The sequence below is a fragment of the Drosophila kikkawai genome, chromosome 3L (assembly GCF_030179895.1).
Source record: "Drosophila kikkawai strain 14028-0561.14 chromosome 3L, DkikHiC1v2, whole genome shotgun sequence".
NCBI lineage: Eukaryota > Metazoa > Arthropoda > Insecta > Diptera > Drosophilidae > Drosophila > Drosophila kikkawai.
This window is the reverse complement of record NC_091730.1, coordinates 5,005,608-5,022,723: the sequence shown is the minus strand read 5'-3', so window position 1 is coordinate 5,022,723 and position 17,116 is coordinate 5,005,608. Positions and strand designations below refer to the sequence as shown.

The window sequence follows — 17,116 nt, the reverse complement described above, 5'->3', positions numbered from 1 at the left end:
GCATTTTAATCCAATGAAAGCTTGTTTAGAACTCGGAGAATTCCCAGACTAATCACATCGTTAGGCATAATCACTATTTCCAACAAACCATTTAGTTTTTTAGCACATTTTTAGTTGAGAGTCATTTAGTTCCAAAACAAAGGCTGTTATCAAAAGCAACCCGAACCAAACATTTCATCACCTTGATAAAGTTTGCATTGGCTTTGTTTGCTGTTTATTATCAGAGCGATAAGGAAAACGCCGAGTGGTTAATAAAAGTAAACTTTTTATTATTTCGCAGCTATCAAATAAAGTAATAAATAAATAATTTAATATATACATTTGCTATATTAACTTATTGTAAACGATTTTCTGCTTTTCCATGTTTGCCGCTCCATCCTTTACTTCGATATTATTAACTTGCATATGTAACATATCTGTCCGATATCAGATAGCATTGTAGTTATAACTGAAACTTAACAAGTCTGACAATTCAATTTTCGCTTCGTCCTAAAACTAGGGGGAGGCATTTAGTTGGGAAAGGAGGAAACCATTTCGGGGTAGAGGGGGGAAAATAAATAACCGAAGAATAAATAGTCAAGTTAGAGATGATGATAGGGGTGCTGTTCGTTGATACTCCCGAGAGGATTTCTGATGCATGATGGGTGCTAGGTGTGTTGGTTTTTGCTGAGTTTCTGAAGTGCACATAAAACTGATTTGGTTTTCTGTTCACGCCGATCGTCGTCGCTGATGCTGATGGTGATGATGCTTCCCAGATCCCTGATCCCGATTCCAGATTAGTTCACATAGGCCATGCCCGCTCCCTTGCGGTCAAAGTGGCGCACGCGGACGAACAGGAAGGCGGCGACTAGAGAGGCCACGGCCAGGACGAGCAAGAGCATCACCAGACCGCCGACAAAGCTAGGCACCGACATACAGATGGTCTCCGCATCTGCGGTGCGGGCCGACTGGATCACCACCGTCTCGTTGCTGGCATTGCTGTTCAGCGCAAAGTTCACATCGCCGGGCGCCACCACCTGGATGATCCGGCTGGTGTTCACGTCCGTCATCTCCTGCGCATTGCGCTTGTAGATCCTCTGAGGCTTCATCACAATGTCGATGGTGTCGCGGCGCCTTCGCACGCCCCGCAGATCGTCCAGTCCCTCCACAGACCTAGGGCGTCCGCCCAGCGAGACCAAGTTACCGCCGGCACTCAGGTCATCCTTGCGCTTCACCGTGCTGTACTGACCACCCTGTCCGGGCAGTGGTGGTGGCGGTAGACCCAGCTCGTTGCTGCCCGATGGCTGCGCCCCCTGCGGCGACTGAGAGCTGGCGGGTCCAGATGGTGAGGCAGAGTCCGCAGTGGGAACCGCCGCCGAGGTCTGGGCCTGTGGCGAGGGCACCACATCATCATGGTTCTCCGAGTAAGCGCCCGTGGCATCCGAAGCCGGGTGACGTGGATCAGGATAGGCAGCAGGTGGCAAGACTCCTGGACCGCCCAGGGCAAAGTCGTTCCGTTCGTAAGCTTCCGGAGGTCCATACTCCTCGGAAAGACCATTGGCTCCAATCTGGGGTAGACCATACTCGCCGCCTGGCAGGCCAGGACCGCACTTGGGCTCGGGGCAGTTGTAGCGGCAGACCTGGATCACGCACTGGAAGTGGACGTTCATCGAGTCGGGGAACTTGAAGGCCTGGAAGTAGGCAAAGCTGACCACGGAGGCGGACGGGCCAAAGTTCTTGATCTTCTGGAACTTGCTCATGATCTTGGGACGTACGACGCAGCCGTTTTGGTCTACCAGCTGGATGGGAGCCCGCTTGCCGTCATGAGCCACACAGTTGCGCACCAGCATATCGAACTTGTTCTCGTCGTCCTTAATAGCCAAAACCATGGTCATCGTCTGACCAATCTTCACGATACCAGAAACCTCGGAAGCCCATGGGCCCTTGCCCACCTGAATTTGCATCCAGCACTGGAGGTTGTCGCCCAGGAAATTGGCGGTAACGGCATGCAGCATGTCCACCTGGAAGGGCCTGAAGGTCACAGCCTTCTCGTAAAAGTCGTACCAGGTGCAGCGCAGCTTGCGGGCCTGATCCCACACCTCCTGGACATAGGGATCGTACTGGATGATGATCGTGTTCTCCACATAGCTGCCCGACGGCGTTGGCGCTCCGTAACCGGCCGCATTGTGGTTAGCCGAGCTGGTCATGCCGCAGCTATTCAGGAAGATCTCAAAGGTGGCGCTCAAGTGGCCGGTGCCGGGCTTCAAGTGGACGCAATGGGGATCGCTGTAGAAGCCCTTGGAGAAGATCATGCCGTAGAAGGGCCGGTCGAACTCGATGTTCACCCGCATGTGTGTCTTTTCGCACTGCACCTGGAGGTGCTTGATTTGCGGACTGTCATTGGTGCTGGCCAGAGGCCAGGCCTCTTCGGACAGCTCGTTGGTGGCTCCGGTGCTCAGTGGACCCTGGGGCGCTCCGTAGATAGGCGCCGGTGGGCCATAGCCGGCCCTGTGTTCCAGTGGCAAGGCGGCGGACTCGATGTGGGAGGCGTCGCCGTGAACGGACAGGTGCTGTGGGAAGAAAGGGAGAAGAGGTTGGTTTAATAAAGATTAAGTTAAATATTAAAGAAAATATTAGTACTAAGAAAATATTAAGTAAATCCCAGATAGAATTACTTAATTATATAGTTTATATTATGTAATAATTTAACACTGCTTATGGAACTCACACTGCGTGTGAGCGATATTAAACCTGAAGAATATCACTCATACGTAGTGTTGTTCATCAGTTTTAACAAAGACAAAGTCATTCCCCTTTTTCCAACGCAATAATGTTAAAATAATGCCACCCCCCATAAACGTTTCGATTATGGCCTAGGTTATGGCTCAGAGATCTGAGGATTGCGGAAAGCTCTTTATCTAGGCTTGGCTTGCGCCGGCATTTAATTGGGATTTTTGGAGCTATAAATATTATGCAATAGCAATCTCCGCCAGACAACGACGACGGCGACATTTCGAAAGAAGAAGCGATGCGAAGCGTTGAAAATGACACGACAGCTGGAGCTTGAGCTGGAGCTCTTGTGTTTTGAAATTAAATGGTTGCCAGAGCGGCACGCTTACCCAAAATTTAAGAAAGAAAGAAGACAAAATAACAAAAATTGAAAGCACAGAGCTTAACCCATTGCGTAAGACAACGGAGACAGAGACGTAGCCGGAGACGAAGACTTTCTTCTTTGGAGCACCCGCCCTGCCCCGCCTCGCCTCGCATTTGGTTCATAATTTTTTATGGGTTTCTGGCTGCACACGGGAAGCGGATGTGTCCCACGAAAACCGAAAGTTAAATCCAACACGATGACGGTGTGGATTTTTCCGTGGGCTGCTGTCGCAGCAGTCGCTTTTTCTCCTGTTTTATTTGTATTTCTCGGGTGTATGTCTTTCTTTTTATTTCTTCTCTTTTTTTTCGGTGGCCGGTGACCACGCGCTGAGAGATGTCGTGAGATGATTTTGAAAGTGAAATGACCAAAGAAAAACAAGCTGAACAAACAAACAGCTAAACAAACAACGCCAAGAAAAAAAGTCTTTCTTTTTTCGGACATTCCACGCAACGAGGCGATGGAGATATCAATATAAACACATCGATGGACCGATCGATCGATCGTTGGCGATGGCATTGGTAATTTTTCTTCTCTCTTTTTTTTTCTGCAGGCATTTCACTGCCGCAGAAGCAGAAGAAGAAAACTGACAATAAATAAATAATAAAGCAATCTCTGTGAATTAATGCGCCATAAACAAGAAAGTCAAAACTGGTACAAATCAGAGCATAACTGCAATTTCTTCGCCGCCTCAGCACCCAGAGAGAGACACGCAGTTTGGTTAGCCAACTATCCAGCTATCCATCTATCCATCTGGCCAAGTGGCGGCGGGCTCTTGGCCAGCTTTGCGTTTTCCTTGACGTGATTGCTGCAGCAGCAGCAGCAGCAGCCTCTAAGACGTGATTGATGCGCTTTAAATAACCCACTGAAGGCTGGCTCTCTGGCTCTTGGCAAGGGGAAAAACAGTTTGGCTTTGGCCATGCTTATCAATCGAAAGCGCCACGGCAGCCCCAAGAAATCGATCAGATTTATGAACGTTTCTAATATTGATTGACAGCCAGCTACGGTGGCAAGTCCTAAGGGGTGGTATTTAGTTTGGGAAAAAAAATCATTTAACTTGGGGTTTAGCGGGGAAAATTATTTTAAAGGATTTCGGAAAATTATTTGTAAAAATATTTTACAAACAAGTAAGAGTTTGTTTATTTTTTCAGAATTTAGAAAACATTAAACTTCGTAGACAAATATTGGTGATTTTATAATCACCCCCTCAAAATATTTTATGCTGCCTCCTCTGCTCTGTTAATCCTCTGTTAAAGTCTCTGCTCTTTTAAGATCGCTAAAGCTAATGCACTTGTTCCCCCCATATTTCTCCACCTGTTTCTCCCCGCTCCCAGTGAATTCTCCAAGTCTAATTGCAATGATTAGCAAAGTGCCGTTCAGTTGTTAGCTACATTTTCCGTCTCTCTCCACTAAACTACGTCTGGTATTAATATTGATATTGATATTGATCTGCTAGCATCAGCGAACCGCTATATAGTCTTTGGAACCCAATCAATCCATCAATAGGCACTGGAACTCGCACTGATTTGCATTCGAATTGCTATTGATCGAACGGTAGTCCATCTCCCGACTCTCGACGAGTCGAAAGTGAAGAGATCCGCTAGAGGTTGGGTCCGCTGCATACGAAATGAGCTGGTCCAAAGTGGGCCAATCTTCAGGTGTTTTTCTCCTACTCTCCGGCTAACTAACTGTTAACTACAGTGGCGTTTCCCTCGCCCAGTTGAAAAAAGAAGATGCTTTGAGGAAACACCTTCCGGAGATTTATAGATCTCCCACTCACCTTTGTGTTGAGTACCAGGCACAGTACTATGGCCAGCAGGCTGCTGCGTCGCGTCAGGTGTCCCATTTTGATCTGGTTCTCTGTGTGTGTTGAATTTGAAATTCCAAATTGTCGCCCTGGAAACCAAAAAAAATGTGGATTTTTGGTTTGTCTTCCCTCTGCCTCGTCTCTCCTTCACTCGGGCGCTGCTTTCTTCGCTCAGTAGTGTGTTATTGGTGTTGTTTCTGCAAGAAAAGAAAGGGGAACAAGGGTAAACAATGCTGCGGATTCTAAGATTTGCATACGAATATGATTTTTGAGGCCATACAATTGGCATGCGATGATGCTAGTAAAAGAACAGGGTGTTGAGATGTTAACAACAGCAGTTTAAACAGTTGTAAACTGTGGTTTTCGTTTCAAGAAATACACTGTTATTCCAAAATTGCCGAAAGCTGTATTATTTTCTTACACTTTCTTCGTTTAGTTATCAAATTAAACATTTATTATGCACACATCACCCAGGATTTACAAATATAATCCAACAGTTGGCTTTATGACCATCATTAACTGGCCAAATTAATGGCCACAATTGCCAGTTTTCTTGCTCATAGTGTCAGCTAGCAATATACACACACACACACACGCCAAGAAAAACTGCATTTTATGTAAAGCAAATGAAAACTCGCGCGCACCAAACAGGAACCACTTTCTATTTTCACTATAACAGTACTCCTCCAGCTGAAGAGACAACTCCGAGACCGAGTCCAAGTCCGACTCTGAGTTGGGAGACCCACGAAGACGCCAACGCAGTGGTGGCAGTGGCAGGTTTTCCACACAGTGGCTGCACTTTACGAGCATCCATTAATTTTTGAGTGTTTTTGTGGGGCTGTGAGGGGGGGGGGGCTTACATTGTTAACAGTGGCACTCTAGCATGACAAGGCTGTTAGCCGGGCCTAACAGCGATACTAGGAGCTAAGCTTTACAGTCCGCGCGTTAACAGCAAGCTACAGTGGGACGGATTGGACTTGCGTCTGCGTCCGCTTGCCGATAAAGACTGACAGCTTTCACAGCGGCTCGCGCTGGAGCTGCTGCTCCGCTGCCGCCTTGGAAAAGTAAGCGGTCTCTGCCGCGAACGCATTTCACTTGCTCCGGAGAGCAGCTCTCCCGCTTCTTCTTTTTTGGACTCCAGCTCAGGGTGAATGCTTTTGGCTGGCAGTTTTTACTTTTACAGACGCCGCATACATATACATATATGACTTTGGCCCTGGCCAGGTCTTCTTCGGAACACATGTAAATGGGTTTTTAACAAGCGGCGGCCATAAAATCCATGGAGTTGGAGAGCCTCAAGAGCCTCAAGAGAAGCGGCGCCGCCACAAGAAACCGGCTTGAGCTTGGCGTTGAGCAAGTGTACCATTAACCCACTGAAACAGTAACGGACACCGCCGCCAACTTTGCCGGGAACTCTGTTTTGGAGGAGGCAAATGCTAGGAGGAGGAGGAGGGGGAGTCGGAGGAGGAGAGGGTGTCGGAGTTCAGCAGTGACCCTATGCCCGGATCGCATTATGCAATCTTGCGGTTTCTCTTTGGTTTTATTTTTACTAATTTAATATACAAACTAAAGATGGTAAAAGTCATCGACTTTGAGCGTTCTTTTTGGGAGAGTTTCTTTGACAAAAGTTTTTTTTATAAACAAGGGATATTTTTTAGAAAGGAAAGATAGATAAAAAATATGTACGTTTAACTTTTTTAAGATTTTAAAATGTATATAAAACTCAATCTAAAATCTTTGTACATTTTCTGTTTATGAAATGAAATCTTAAAGCAGATTTTAAACTTTAAAATCGTGCATATATAAAGCCATACAATAAATCCCAGAATCAACCTATATAATGCTAATTTTAGCACTAAAAACTGTAGATTTTAATCTCAAATCAAATTCCAAATTCTCTCTTGTTCTTTTCAAGTCTAGATTGCCTTGTTCCTAGGTCAATGGTAAATATCCAACACCTTACCGATTTCATCTAAGATATTTCTTGTAAAATTGCCAAATTCTTGTCTCTTTTGTTTCTTTCTATTTTTTGGGATGCTCTTTACCATTTAACTGTTGTTCGTTGGCTTGGAGTGGGTAAATTTTTATTTGATTTCCTCGGCCACTTTCTTCCCTAGGAAATGGCCAGAGATTTGCATATAAAACTAGAAAACTTCAGCAATTAGCAAAAGAGGCGGCGAAATTTCGTTGGTTATTTATTCTTCTCCCAGTTTTTTTGTATATTTTTATTTGCTAATTGCTGGCACCCGAACAAATAAGAAATTCCTTATCAAGCGGCTTCAATCGCTGACAAAGAAGACAACAAATGCTTCTGCCTCGGCAGCTGATGGAGCTTGTTTAATGCTCATTGTTGTTGTTTCTGTTGTTGTTATGTGTAACTGCCAAATGGAATTGTTTATTGTTGCCGTTTGGCAAGTGAAAGTTTTCTTCTCCGACAGCGTCTGCTACTCCCTCTCCTTCTGCCAAGATGCCGCATATAAGGGCATGCATACATATACTATTTCGTATCTTAGCCTCTGCCTTGCCTGGTTTTGTTTTCTTTTTTAATTAACACAATAAAAGTTATTTGCCCAGCTAGAAACTTTTGTTTTCAACTAATTAGCTTATGATCTGCAGCTCAGCAAATCATGTGAAAAGCATTCGCTTGGCTCCAAGTGAAAATTCAATGAAAAGTCGTGGCAGGAAAGTTGCAGCGATGTCTCCTCCAATTGATTGAATGACAATGCGTGACGCCGCTGGCTGCTGCTGGCCATATGACTATATATATACTATCATATATAACTGGTCCAATGGAAACTAGGTGAACCACACTCGGCACTCACATAACTCGCGGTTCCATCGATCGTTCGTTCTAATTCTCCGTAATTTACGTGGCTTACATTTGGAGCCCGATGAGCCGGATATTGGCTGGGAATTGTTGCCAGGATTTGAATCTCTGTCTCTAAATAGCAGCTTACATTTCCTGTCCTTGCTAAAGTAAACATGTAATTTGGTAAATTACTTAAATTACTGTGCCAAAAGTGGGAGGTTGTCGCACCTTTTGGTTGCACTAATTCGACAATAACTCTCATTGGGAGTTGCGCATTCCTTTGCCATGAACATCGATTGTCAATTAAAAGAAAAATTGGAAAAAAATGAAAACGAAATTGCATTGCCAGTAATTATTTATCAGCTTCGACTGCATTTTATATATTTTTCAGCTTTTTGGCATTTGCCAAAACGGCCGCAGCGGCGAGTCCATTAATTTAATTGAACGCTTTCACAAATCCCCCGTCGAAACTAAAGCTACACTCTTTTCATTCATCTCTTTCGGAGACTCTGGCTGGAAAAGCCCCGGGGGGCAAACATTTTATATAAATACGACACGCATCTATATGTCTTCATAAGCGTTTTTTGGATATTTGCTTAATTGAGTAGCTGACAAATTCGTTGCTTTTGACAGGGATAGCTTTGGGCTTGAAGTTTTCAACTCTCAGCTTCGTTCCTCTAAAGATTGAAGACCCCAAAGCCGGGCGCGGTCTTTACCGCAAACACTTTTTTTTTTGGTTAACAAAACAGAGAACTCGAACTTGGAGTTTTATGCGTCGGAATGCTTTTTGTTGTATAGTTTTCGATCGATTCCGAGTGGTAAAAGTTTCACTGCTGGCACAGTGGATATTGCAGATAGATGCTGTATGTACACAGCAAAAAATTACTCTCATGTCTATGTTTATTAACCATGAAATGCTTATTTATAAAAATTATTGAGATACATAAACATTTTATGGGGACATTAAAGAATTTATGTTGAATATAGAGGCATTTAGCAGCACTTACTTTAATGCTTAAATTTTACAGCTAAGTTTATTTACCATTAAGCTTTTAAATAGTCTTAAGGATAAAATAATGTAAACAATATAATAAGTGAATGAAAGCAGCTATAAATTCTTTATAAATCAATAACTATATTAATTTTATACAAGGATTTTTATCTGTTATATTTATAAAAATATTTATATATCTTTGTAGAAAGACTTAAGATCATAAAACAAAATTTACCTTACGAAAAAAATGAATAAGGATAAGGACACCTCTTAGAATTAAATTAACCAAATTAGGTTTTGAAGGGTAAAACATATATATATTTATAATTGTGCTTTTAAATTAAAATTTTTTTACAACTAGAAATACTATAAAAATCCTTCAAATATTTTTTGGTTAGATATTTATTATATCTTTTTAACATTAGCATAAAAAAAACTTGTTAATTAAAATACCATTAAGCAAGACCTGCCTCTCCCTAATTATACCCTTGCAGGGTATTATAATTTCAGTCAGAAGTTTGCAACGCAGTGAAGGCGACATTTCCGACCCTATAAAGTATATATATTCTTGATCAGCATCAACAGGGGAATCTTTCTAGATATGCCAGGAAGAAATCGATTTTTTGGCCATTTTTGAAAAATTTTATAAGGGGTTCCATCATTAAAATTTTTGATTTTGATAAAAAATGGAATTTTCAAAATTTTTAAATGAAGTATGCAGATTTATTAACTGTGGAAAATCTTGCACAGAACAGTTTTTTGATTTAAAATTAATGCTCTTTTGGCCGAGTTATGATATTTTTAATTTAAAAAAAAATCTAAAAGTTTTTTAATATAAAAATAATATTTTTCTAAGTCAAGGAATCATCTCCGACCCCATAAACCATATATATTCTTGATCAGCATCAACAGGGGAATCTTTCTAGACATGTCCGGAAGAAATCACTTTTTTTGCCATTTTTGCGAAATTTCATAAGGGGTTACATCATTAAAATTAGCAAAAATAGCCAAAAATTTTGATTTCTTAAAATTTTAAATTTGGTATGGAGTTTTTTTAAATTAATAAAAACTAACACAAAACTGCTTTCCGAATCGAAATTAATGCATTTTTGGCTTAGCTATGATATATTTTAATTGTTACCTGCAAGGGTATACAAACTTTGGCTGGCCAAAGTTAGCTTTCATTCTTATTTTAATAATACAATAATTAAATTTTTTCCAAGTGCATCATTTCGAAAATGTAACGGTACCAACCAACACGTTTCCACTCAATTTGATGTCATTTGTGGCCATGGCTATGGCTGTGGCTTTTGTGGCCGTAAACGATCGATATTATTTGCCATAGTGGCATAGAAATTGAAGTCAGCCCCCCGAGTTGCACCTCTGGCCCCCCTCTGCTCACCTGGATCATGCGTAATTAACTACACATGTCGATATCGCGAGCTTCGGATGCTGTGAAAGTGAAATTTGTTCAACACCAACAATGCAGAAGGCGAGGGACAGAGCCAGAGCGCAAAAATGTTAACAGCCGAAGGTTTTTTATTTTCGTTTTTTCTTCTTATTTTCTTGTAAAAGGGGCAATTTACTTTCGTTTGAGTGTGTGGCTTTCGGTTAACTGGGCTTTTTTTTATGGCTATTAAGTAACTCTTTTTTCTTTCGTACAGATCAGCAGCGGCAGATGGCAACCGATTAGCTCTGGAGCGTGCTCTCGGCTCGGAGATGTGAGGAAAGACATTGTTTTCTGTGATGAAACGCTCATCAGCGTCGTATATGTTACTTTACTAATTTAATTTTCTTCCTATGGCTTTTTAACTTGCATCGGTAACTGTTTCAGTTAGTGGTTCGTAAAACTTAATGGCGTGATTAAATCGGTTTAGGCCTCAGGTTTGTCATAGATTGTATAATATTTTTTAAAGAATTTGGTAATGATTTTGATCATTTAAAATTAATTAGGGTAAAAAAATATTATTTTAAAGATATTTGTTGAAGAAAATAAAAAGTGAAGCTTATTTTTATAATAAAGTTAGTTTTAAGTTGATTTTATAAACTTTTAACCTATTTCAAGGAATTTTGATTTATTTTTAAAACATGTTTTAAATAAAATAAATAAAAATAATATTGTTTATATTTTTTAGACATGCTTTAGCCCACTTTTATATATTTTTTTTAAACATTTTCACTTTTCTTTTCTTAAAAAAACAAAAGACTTAGGCAACGAACTCGCCCACTTGCCTCTAAAGTAAACAGAACCCGCAGGTTTTTTTCTTTGTTTCATCCGATAAGCTCAGCCACACATTATGTAAATAAGAGCAAACAATTTATTTTCTACGCTCCACATTTTTGGCGACAAGGCGACCAGGCGACAATTAACCCGACTTTGGCGATAAGCCTGGCGCCCGCAGCCTGCAGACTTGCCCCCAGGCGGCGGTTGTGTCGCAGCAAATGAAAGTAAATTGTGGCAACTTCCCTTCGCTTCTCGCCTCACCTCACATATCTCGGCAACGGCATTCCATTCCATTCACCTGGTTGCCGTTTGTTGCTAAATCTCCTTTTTGCCCCGCATGTGCGTGCAAAATGATAACGCAATTTATCGCAAAATAGGGAAAGTGAAATTAGAAATGGGCCTCGCCGGCAATTTGCATACTGATCTGGCGCACACACACAGCGGGCTGAAGGCCGGGGCGTGAATGTGGGGAATGTTAATTGAGGAAATTGCAATCATGGCAAGGGAAGTGCAAAATGGAGTTCAAGAAAATGGTTTTTGGGTATATATTTTATTTATGACATTTTTGGGGTGTTTTTATTAACATTTTGGGTTGTTTAAATGGAAATTAACAAATTTCAGAGCTCTTTAGGTAAGAATTTGTATAATATTGTCTCTTTTGTGGATCATAACATTATTTTGAAATCTATCAGATTTAAAGTACATAAAGATATAGGTAGTATATGGTCAAAATATTTGATATTATTGTAGTTTTTAATTGCTTTACATTTTACCTTCAAAATCTTACAAAATTGTGAGATCTTTCAACCAGATATTAAAGTATATTACCTTTTTTATTTTCTATATAATTATTGCCTTAAAAACCTCTCATAAATTCACAGTTTTCAGTGAACCATAACCTCTCATATTCTACCAAAAACAAGAAAACCTCACAAGAATTCCCCCTTTTTTTTTGGCTTACCACTTCCGTAATTTCCTACCTGCAAATGCAACCCCCTTTGATCGCTGATCATTAGTGCGTTGAGACCCAAAAAGTGCCGTTAGTGGCAGGATCAGGAGATGCAGATGCGGATAACAAAACGAAACAAGACAATTAACATAATTCACAAAAATAAGAAAAAAAATAAAAACAGAGACTCCAACCTTTTCCGTTGGCCATTTCTACTTTCCATTTCTTTTTTAACGGTAAAACGCGAAATTCGCTTAAGAAAGACTCCAATTGCAACGGGGCTTTTATTTAGGATCGGAGATCGGGGCTCCGTTGATCGCTGATCGTTAATGCCATTGAATGGCCGCCAGAACTGGTTTTGGTCTTAACTGCGAAGCCCAACGAAAGTAAAAACTCAAGGGCTTGCACTTTCTGCCCAAGTCCAGTTACAAGTTCCAGTTGAGTTCAGTTCGGTTAAGGCGGGGAAAGATCGGCGAAGAAAGAACGACGGCGAAAGGTGAAAGAAAGCAAAGCGGAGACAACAAAAGAAAGAGGAGGGGAAGCGAAAAAAAGGTGCCTCCAGTTGCAACTTGCAACTTGCAAGCTGGCAAGCTTGCAACGCATCGTTAGCCGAAGCCACGACGAGGCCGCAACAAAAAAGATGCACAGGGAGAAAAAAGTCAAGGCAACAAAAAGGAGTTGCATATTAACATACAATTCATATTTAATATTTATTTGTTGGAATTTAAAATTAAATGTATAATTAAATAGGAGCGAAAATATCATAAACATAAAAGAATATTTAAAAGACATGTGGAACCTTTTTTAAAATGATTTTAAACTAATTATTTATTCGAAACTTTAACGTTGTTTTGTGCCCAAAATAAATCCTTTATTTATTATTTATAATTTAACTCTCTATCTTCTCAATTTTATAAAAAATTTGAAACCCAACAAATTCCCCATCTTTTTCTCTCCCTGCAGAGGCACATACAATTGCCGAGGCGAAGCCAAAGCCGGTTGCATTTTGCTCTGAAATAATTAGTGACCCAATTTCGTGGCTGTGGCGGCTGTCGCCACGGAGCGGCCTGTTCCGCTTGCCTGCCACCGATCCCTCCCGATCGCTCCTCTCCTCCCCAGCTCCACCTCCAGCTTGGAGCTCCACAAGCAAATTGCTTGGTTGGTGGTGGTGTTGGCGTACCTTGTGGCATGCATGCAAAGAAAGTGGTTTTCATTTCTTTTCTTCTTCAAAAGCAATGCATCCACACTCGAAAGGCTACTTGAGATGTTTCGTTTCGTTTCAATTCGTTTGCGGTGCTCGGATTTTCAAGTGATTCCGCCGCTGCGGCTCAATCACAAACGAATCGAAATACGAATAGATCCTATGATTTGACTGATTTTCCATGATTTCCATGATAATTTCAAAGCAACATTGATTGCGTCTAATGAAGAGCTTGGCTTGCCGAGTGGTGACGGCGACGGGTGCCAAATGAGTTTCTGTGGTGAACAAGCCGAAAAATGAGGCTTAACAGGAGAGCTAACCAAGTGAAATGGATGGAAATCTGAGACAGTTACAAGTGAATTGAATTATTTAGACAATTACAATGAGATTAATGGTTGAAGTAAGCTCTGCGGTGTCATTAGGCATTATTTATGGGAGGAGCTCTTTTCTAGAAAATGAAAGCTCAAGCTTGAATATTTATAGAAGATTTAAAAGAGTTAAGTATCATTCTTTTTCTTGACATTTAATAAAAATTCTTGGTTTTTTTTTTACTCCTTCGACTGCCAATGAAAGTTCGGTTCGTTCGTTCATTCGGTCGCTTTTCTTTCTTTACTTTTCTTTCTTGCCATCCCGTTGTTAGTTGACATTTTCACGCTGCCATGAAAAACTGCGTGAAAATTGCACAAGGCGGCGAGACAATTGCCGTTAATTTGAAATTGTCGCCAAGTCGCTGAGCCAGCTCGACTTTGTCTGCAACAGTCTTGCAGCTTGCGATTGAGATTGAGCCAAGAGCGAGAAACCAGTAATTACTTTGCAACAAGTGGCTCGGCTTCTTTCTCTAGGAGCATGTCTGTGTGTGTTGGAGTCTGCAGTGTGTGTGTGTGTGTGTGTGTATTGGGGAATCAATTAAAAGTATCGCCGGGCGCTATGTTTGGGCAGCGATGACATTGCACCGCAGCCACTGGCACAGGCACACACGGCGTATGAGCAATGCAACCCATTTGGCGCGCGTGCTTCATGAGGCACTAAGATCTACACTTGGGGAAATAACTACACACAACGAATGGAAAATTAAGAAGTGAGATATACAATTTAGAAAGGATAAGATACATAAAATAACCCAACAAAAAATCGTTCTTTAAAGTTGTCTTAAAGTTAAAAAGAACTGCATTTAATTTTCGCCCTTAAAAATGATAGAAAACCTATATTTTTAAGCTGGCTAAAATCCTAAATATAAAGTGAAGTGCCCATTTCCCTCAGTGTAATTTCGCACACACGAAAGTAAGTACAGATCGCAGATCGGAGTGCCGAGCGAAATTGTTTTCATGCGCCTGGCCAAAGTGGAGCAGTTTTTGAACAAAGCAATTCGCAATATTAATCAAACACACAGCAAACTGAAAGAGAAGCTGCCAGACATGTGTGTATGTTGCTGGCTGCCTGCAACTGCAGTGCGAGTGCGACTTGGCTGGAATGAGAAGCGGCACAGGCTAATTTCAGACTTTCATTCGCGCGAAACGCGATGAAATTTCACCAGCAGCAGCAGCAGCGGCAGCGGCAGCCACATGAGACACACAGAACCAGAGCCGGCAACCGAAACTGCAGCCACTCCAAGTCGAGAGGGGGGTCTCGTCTCGAATCTCGTTTCCAGTGGGTGGCAGCTCCAAGTCCAACTCCGGCTATGGCCAATTGGAGGCTGTGAGTATGCAAATCCAAATTAAGCTTAATGAGCCAAGGGTTCCACATATCTTCCGCAGCTCTGGCTTAGCTTCGCGCCTCAGCAGGCAGCACAGCTCGGCTCAGCTCTTTAACTATTATTAATAATAGTTATATTTCCGCATAATGCACGACGACGAAAGTTGGCTGTGCGTTTCGGCTTTCTTCAGCAACTCTTTTCACGAAAATTACAAACATTTACGAGGCACTCTGAGTTTTTTTTCTCTCTCTCTCCCTGTTTTGGCCAAGGTGATTGCAACGCTTTTGTGGGCAAATGGAACTGTGGGTTGAGTCTAGTTTTTCGATTATCGAAGAACTATCTCCGTAAGCTATAAGCTATAATCTGGGCAGGCAGACTTTAGGCTAGTCTCCAAGAACGGTTATGTGGGTTATGGCTAAGACTGTTCATTAAATCGGTCTGGAGTGGGGGCCATAAATGGTTTGTACTTAATGAGAGTTTGTTTTTAAATAGTAATTACATGCAGCGGGAATTAACTGGATGTGGTTTAGATATTTAAATGGATTCCGGATAAAGAAGCTTTAATTAAGGCAGCTACTGAATTTGGGGTAAATATTAGTGGATTTTATACGTAAATTTAAAGTATTTCTTGAAGAAAATTATTGTTTTCTTGAAGAGTTTTAATAAGTTAAAAGGGTTTCATATAGAAAAATGTTATCTTTTTTAAAAGCAATCACATTAAAATTTCAAAATAGCTTTGAATTAACTTTTTATTTAATTTTAAACTTTGATTTCCTTTCTAACATTTCTTTTGTTACACTTTTAACCCTAAGTTTTAATATCCAATGTCCTGTGGCCCTCTAATCCGTTCACATAAATCTTTTAGCTTGGCTTAATCACCTGGTAATAGCCTAACCTGAGCTCCCTCATAATTTTCACATCCATTCGTCACACTTTCTTACCTTCAGGCAGTGTATATCCTGGTCATTTGGGTATATTGGTTAATCCCTTTTTAAGCTGAAGTCGATGGCACAGCGGCGTGATCACGTTGGAGCTGATAACTCTCCACTGGAATCTGGGATCTTGGATCTGTTCGATGCACAAATGTGGAACCAAGAGCAAGTTGCTCGAGTTGCTCGCTTGTTTTTAACCGAATATTTATATATATATATTATTATTATTAATATTATATTATTCTGGGCACTGCGATCGTGACGGAGCGAAGGGACGCGCTGCGTTTACGCGGAGCTAGAGCTAAAACAGGACGCACTCGGAGCTCGGAGTAGTGGAAACTAAAGACAACTCGTCGCACACAGAGTTGAAATGAAAATGCGGCCCGGCCGTATTGCTAACCAAGATTTTATATCGCGTGAAAGTTTTGACCCCTTTACCACTGGCTCCGCTCGAGCGAAGACTCGGCTGCAGAGAGTCTTCAAGAGAGAGAGAAAGAGAGTGGAAATTGTTGGCTCTCCGAATGCAAAATATGCCGTTTTCGGTGCTATTCTTCTCTGCCAGCGCTATTTTTTTTTTTGGCCCGAAACTTGTTAGGCCGGGGCAACTTTTCATTTCAGGCCGCTTTCTGCGGGCGCCTTGTTTCTCTTTTAGTTTGTGGAGTATTTTTTTTTGGCAAGCTACTTGCTTGCCGCTCGGTGTCAAGGTAACTGGTGACGTCGGGCTACCTCAACGATTGCCTAATTTCGATTGTTATTCGAAAAGGGTTCGCATTCGCTTGAGTCCGGCTCTGACTCAGCTAACGGGGCTCTTGGCGAGGCGACGCGACGCGACGCTTGTTATTCTGGCCAATGCATTGGAAAATTAAATTATGAAAGCTTATGCAATCCCTAATGACATAATGCTCGCACACTTGGCGGGGCTCTGCCCAAAAAGCGTTAACGGAATTGTCACAGCAAAACACTAACGAAAAGGCTTAGAGGGAAGGCGGGCCACCTTTTGTTTGACCTTTGTGTTTGCTTTAGCGTAAATAAATTTAATTAGTTTATCAAGTCAACAGTCTTTTGTTTCTTTTCAGGGCAAAAAAATTAAAATGAGAATGCTATACAGAGGCATTTTACCCCACGCCACTTTTTAATTGAATAATTTTAGTCAAGTTCGTTGCCTAAGTCTTTTGTTTTTCTTGGGGAAATACGTTTAAAATAAATCAATCAATAAGGTTTTTAGGCATTGTCTTGGGGTAATTAGTATTCCAAACAGTTTTCAGAATAAATATTGTGAAAGTTTTTGCAAGGATTTTGGGTTGTATTGTTTATATTTATGTAAATTGAATAGTTAAATTCCAGATATAACATTTTTTATTATAAAGAAATGTAAAA

The 17,116-nt window shown here is 41.3% G+C and overlaps 1 protein-coding gene across 2 annotated transcripts; it reads right to left on the bottom strand.

Moving 5' to 3' along the window:
- Positions 1 to 638: 638 nt before the first annotated feature.
- dyl (transmembrane protein dusky-like) lies at positions 639 to 15,910 on the bottom strand. Of its 2 annotated transcripts, none has more exons than XM_017174451.2 (3): positions 15,749 to 15,910; positions 4,911 to 5,134; positions 639 to 2,549 (listed from the first exon to the last, which is right to left on the bottom strand). In XM_017174451.2, the coding sequence occupies exons 2-3, from the start codon at positions 4,974 to 4,976 to the stop codon at positions 777 to 779; spliced, it is 1,839 nt and encodes a 612-aa protein (XP_017029940.1). In that variant the 5' UTR covers positions 4,977 to 5,134; positions 15,749 to 15,910; the 3' UTR covers positions 639 to 776. The 2 variants fall into 2 exon arrangements, with proteins under 2 accessions (XP_017029940.1, XP_017029941.1); XM_017174452.2 differs by lacking the exon at positions 15,749 to 15,910 and adding an exon at positions 5,798 to 5,919.
- Positions 15,911 to 17,116: the final 1,206 nt, after the last annotated feature.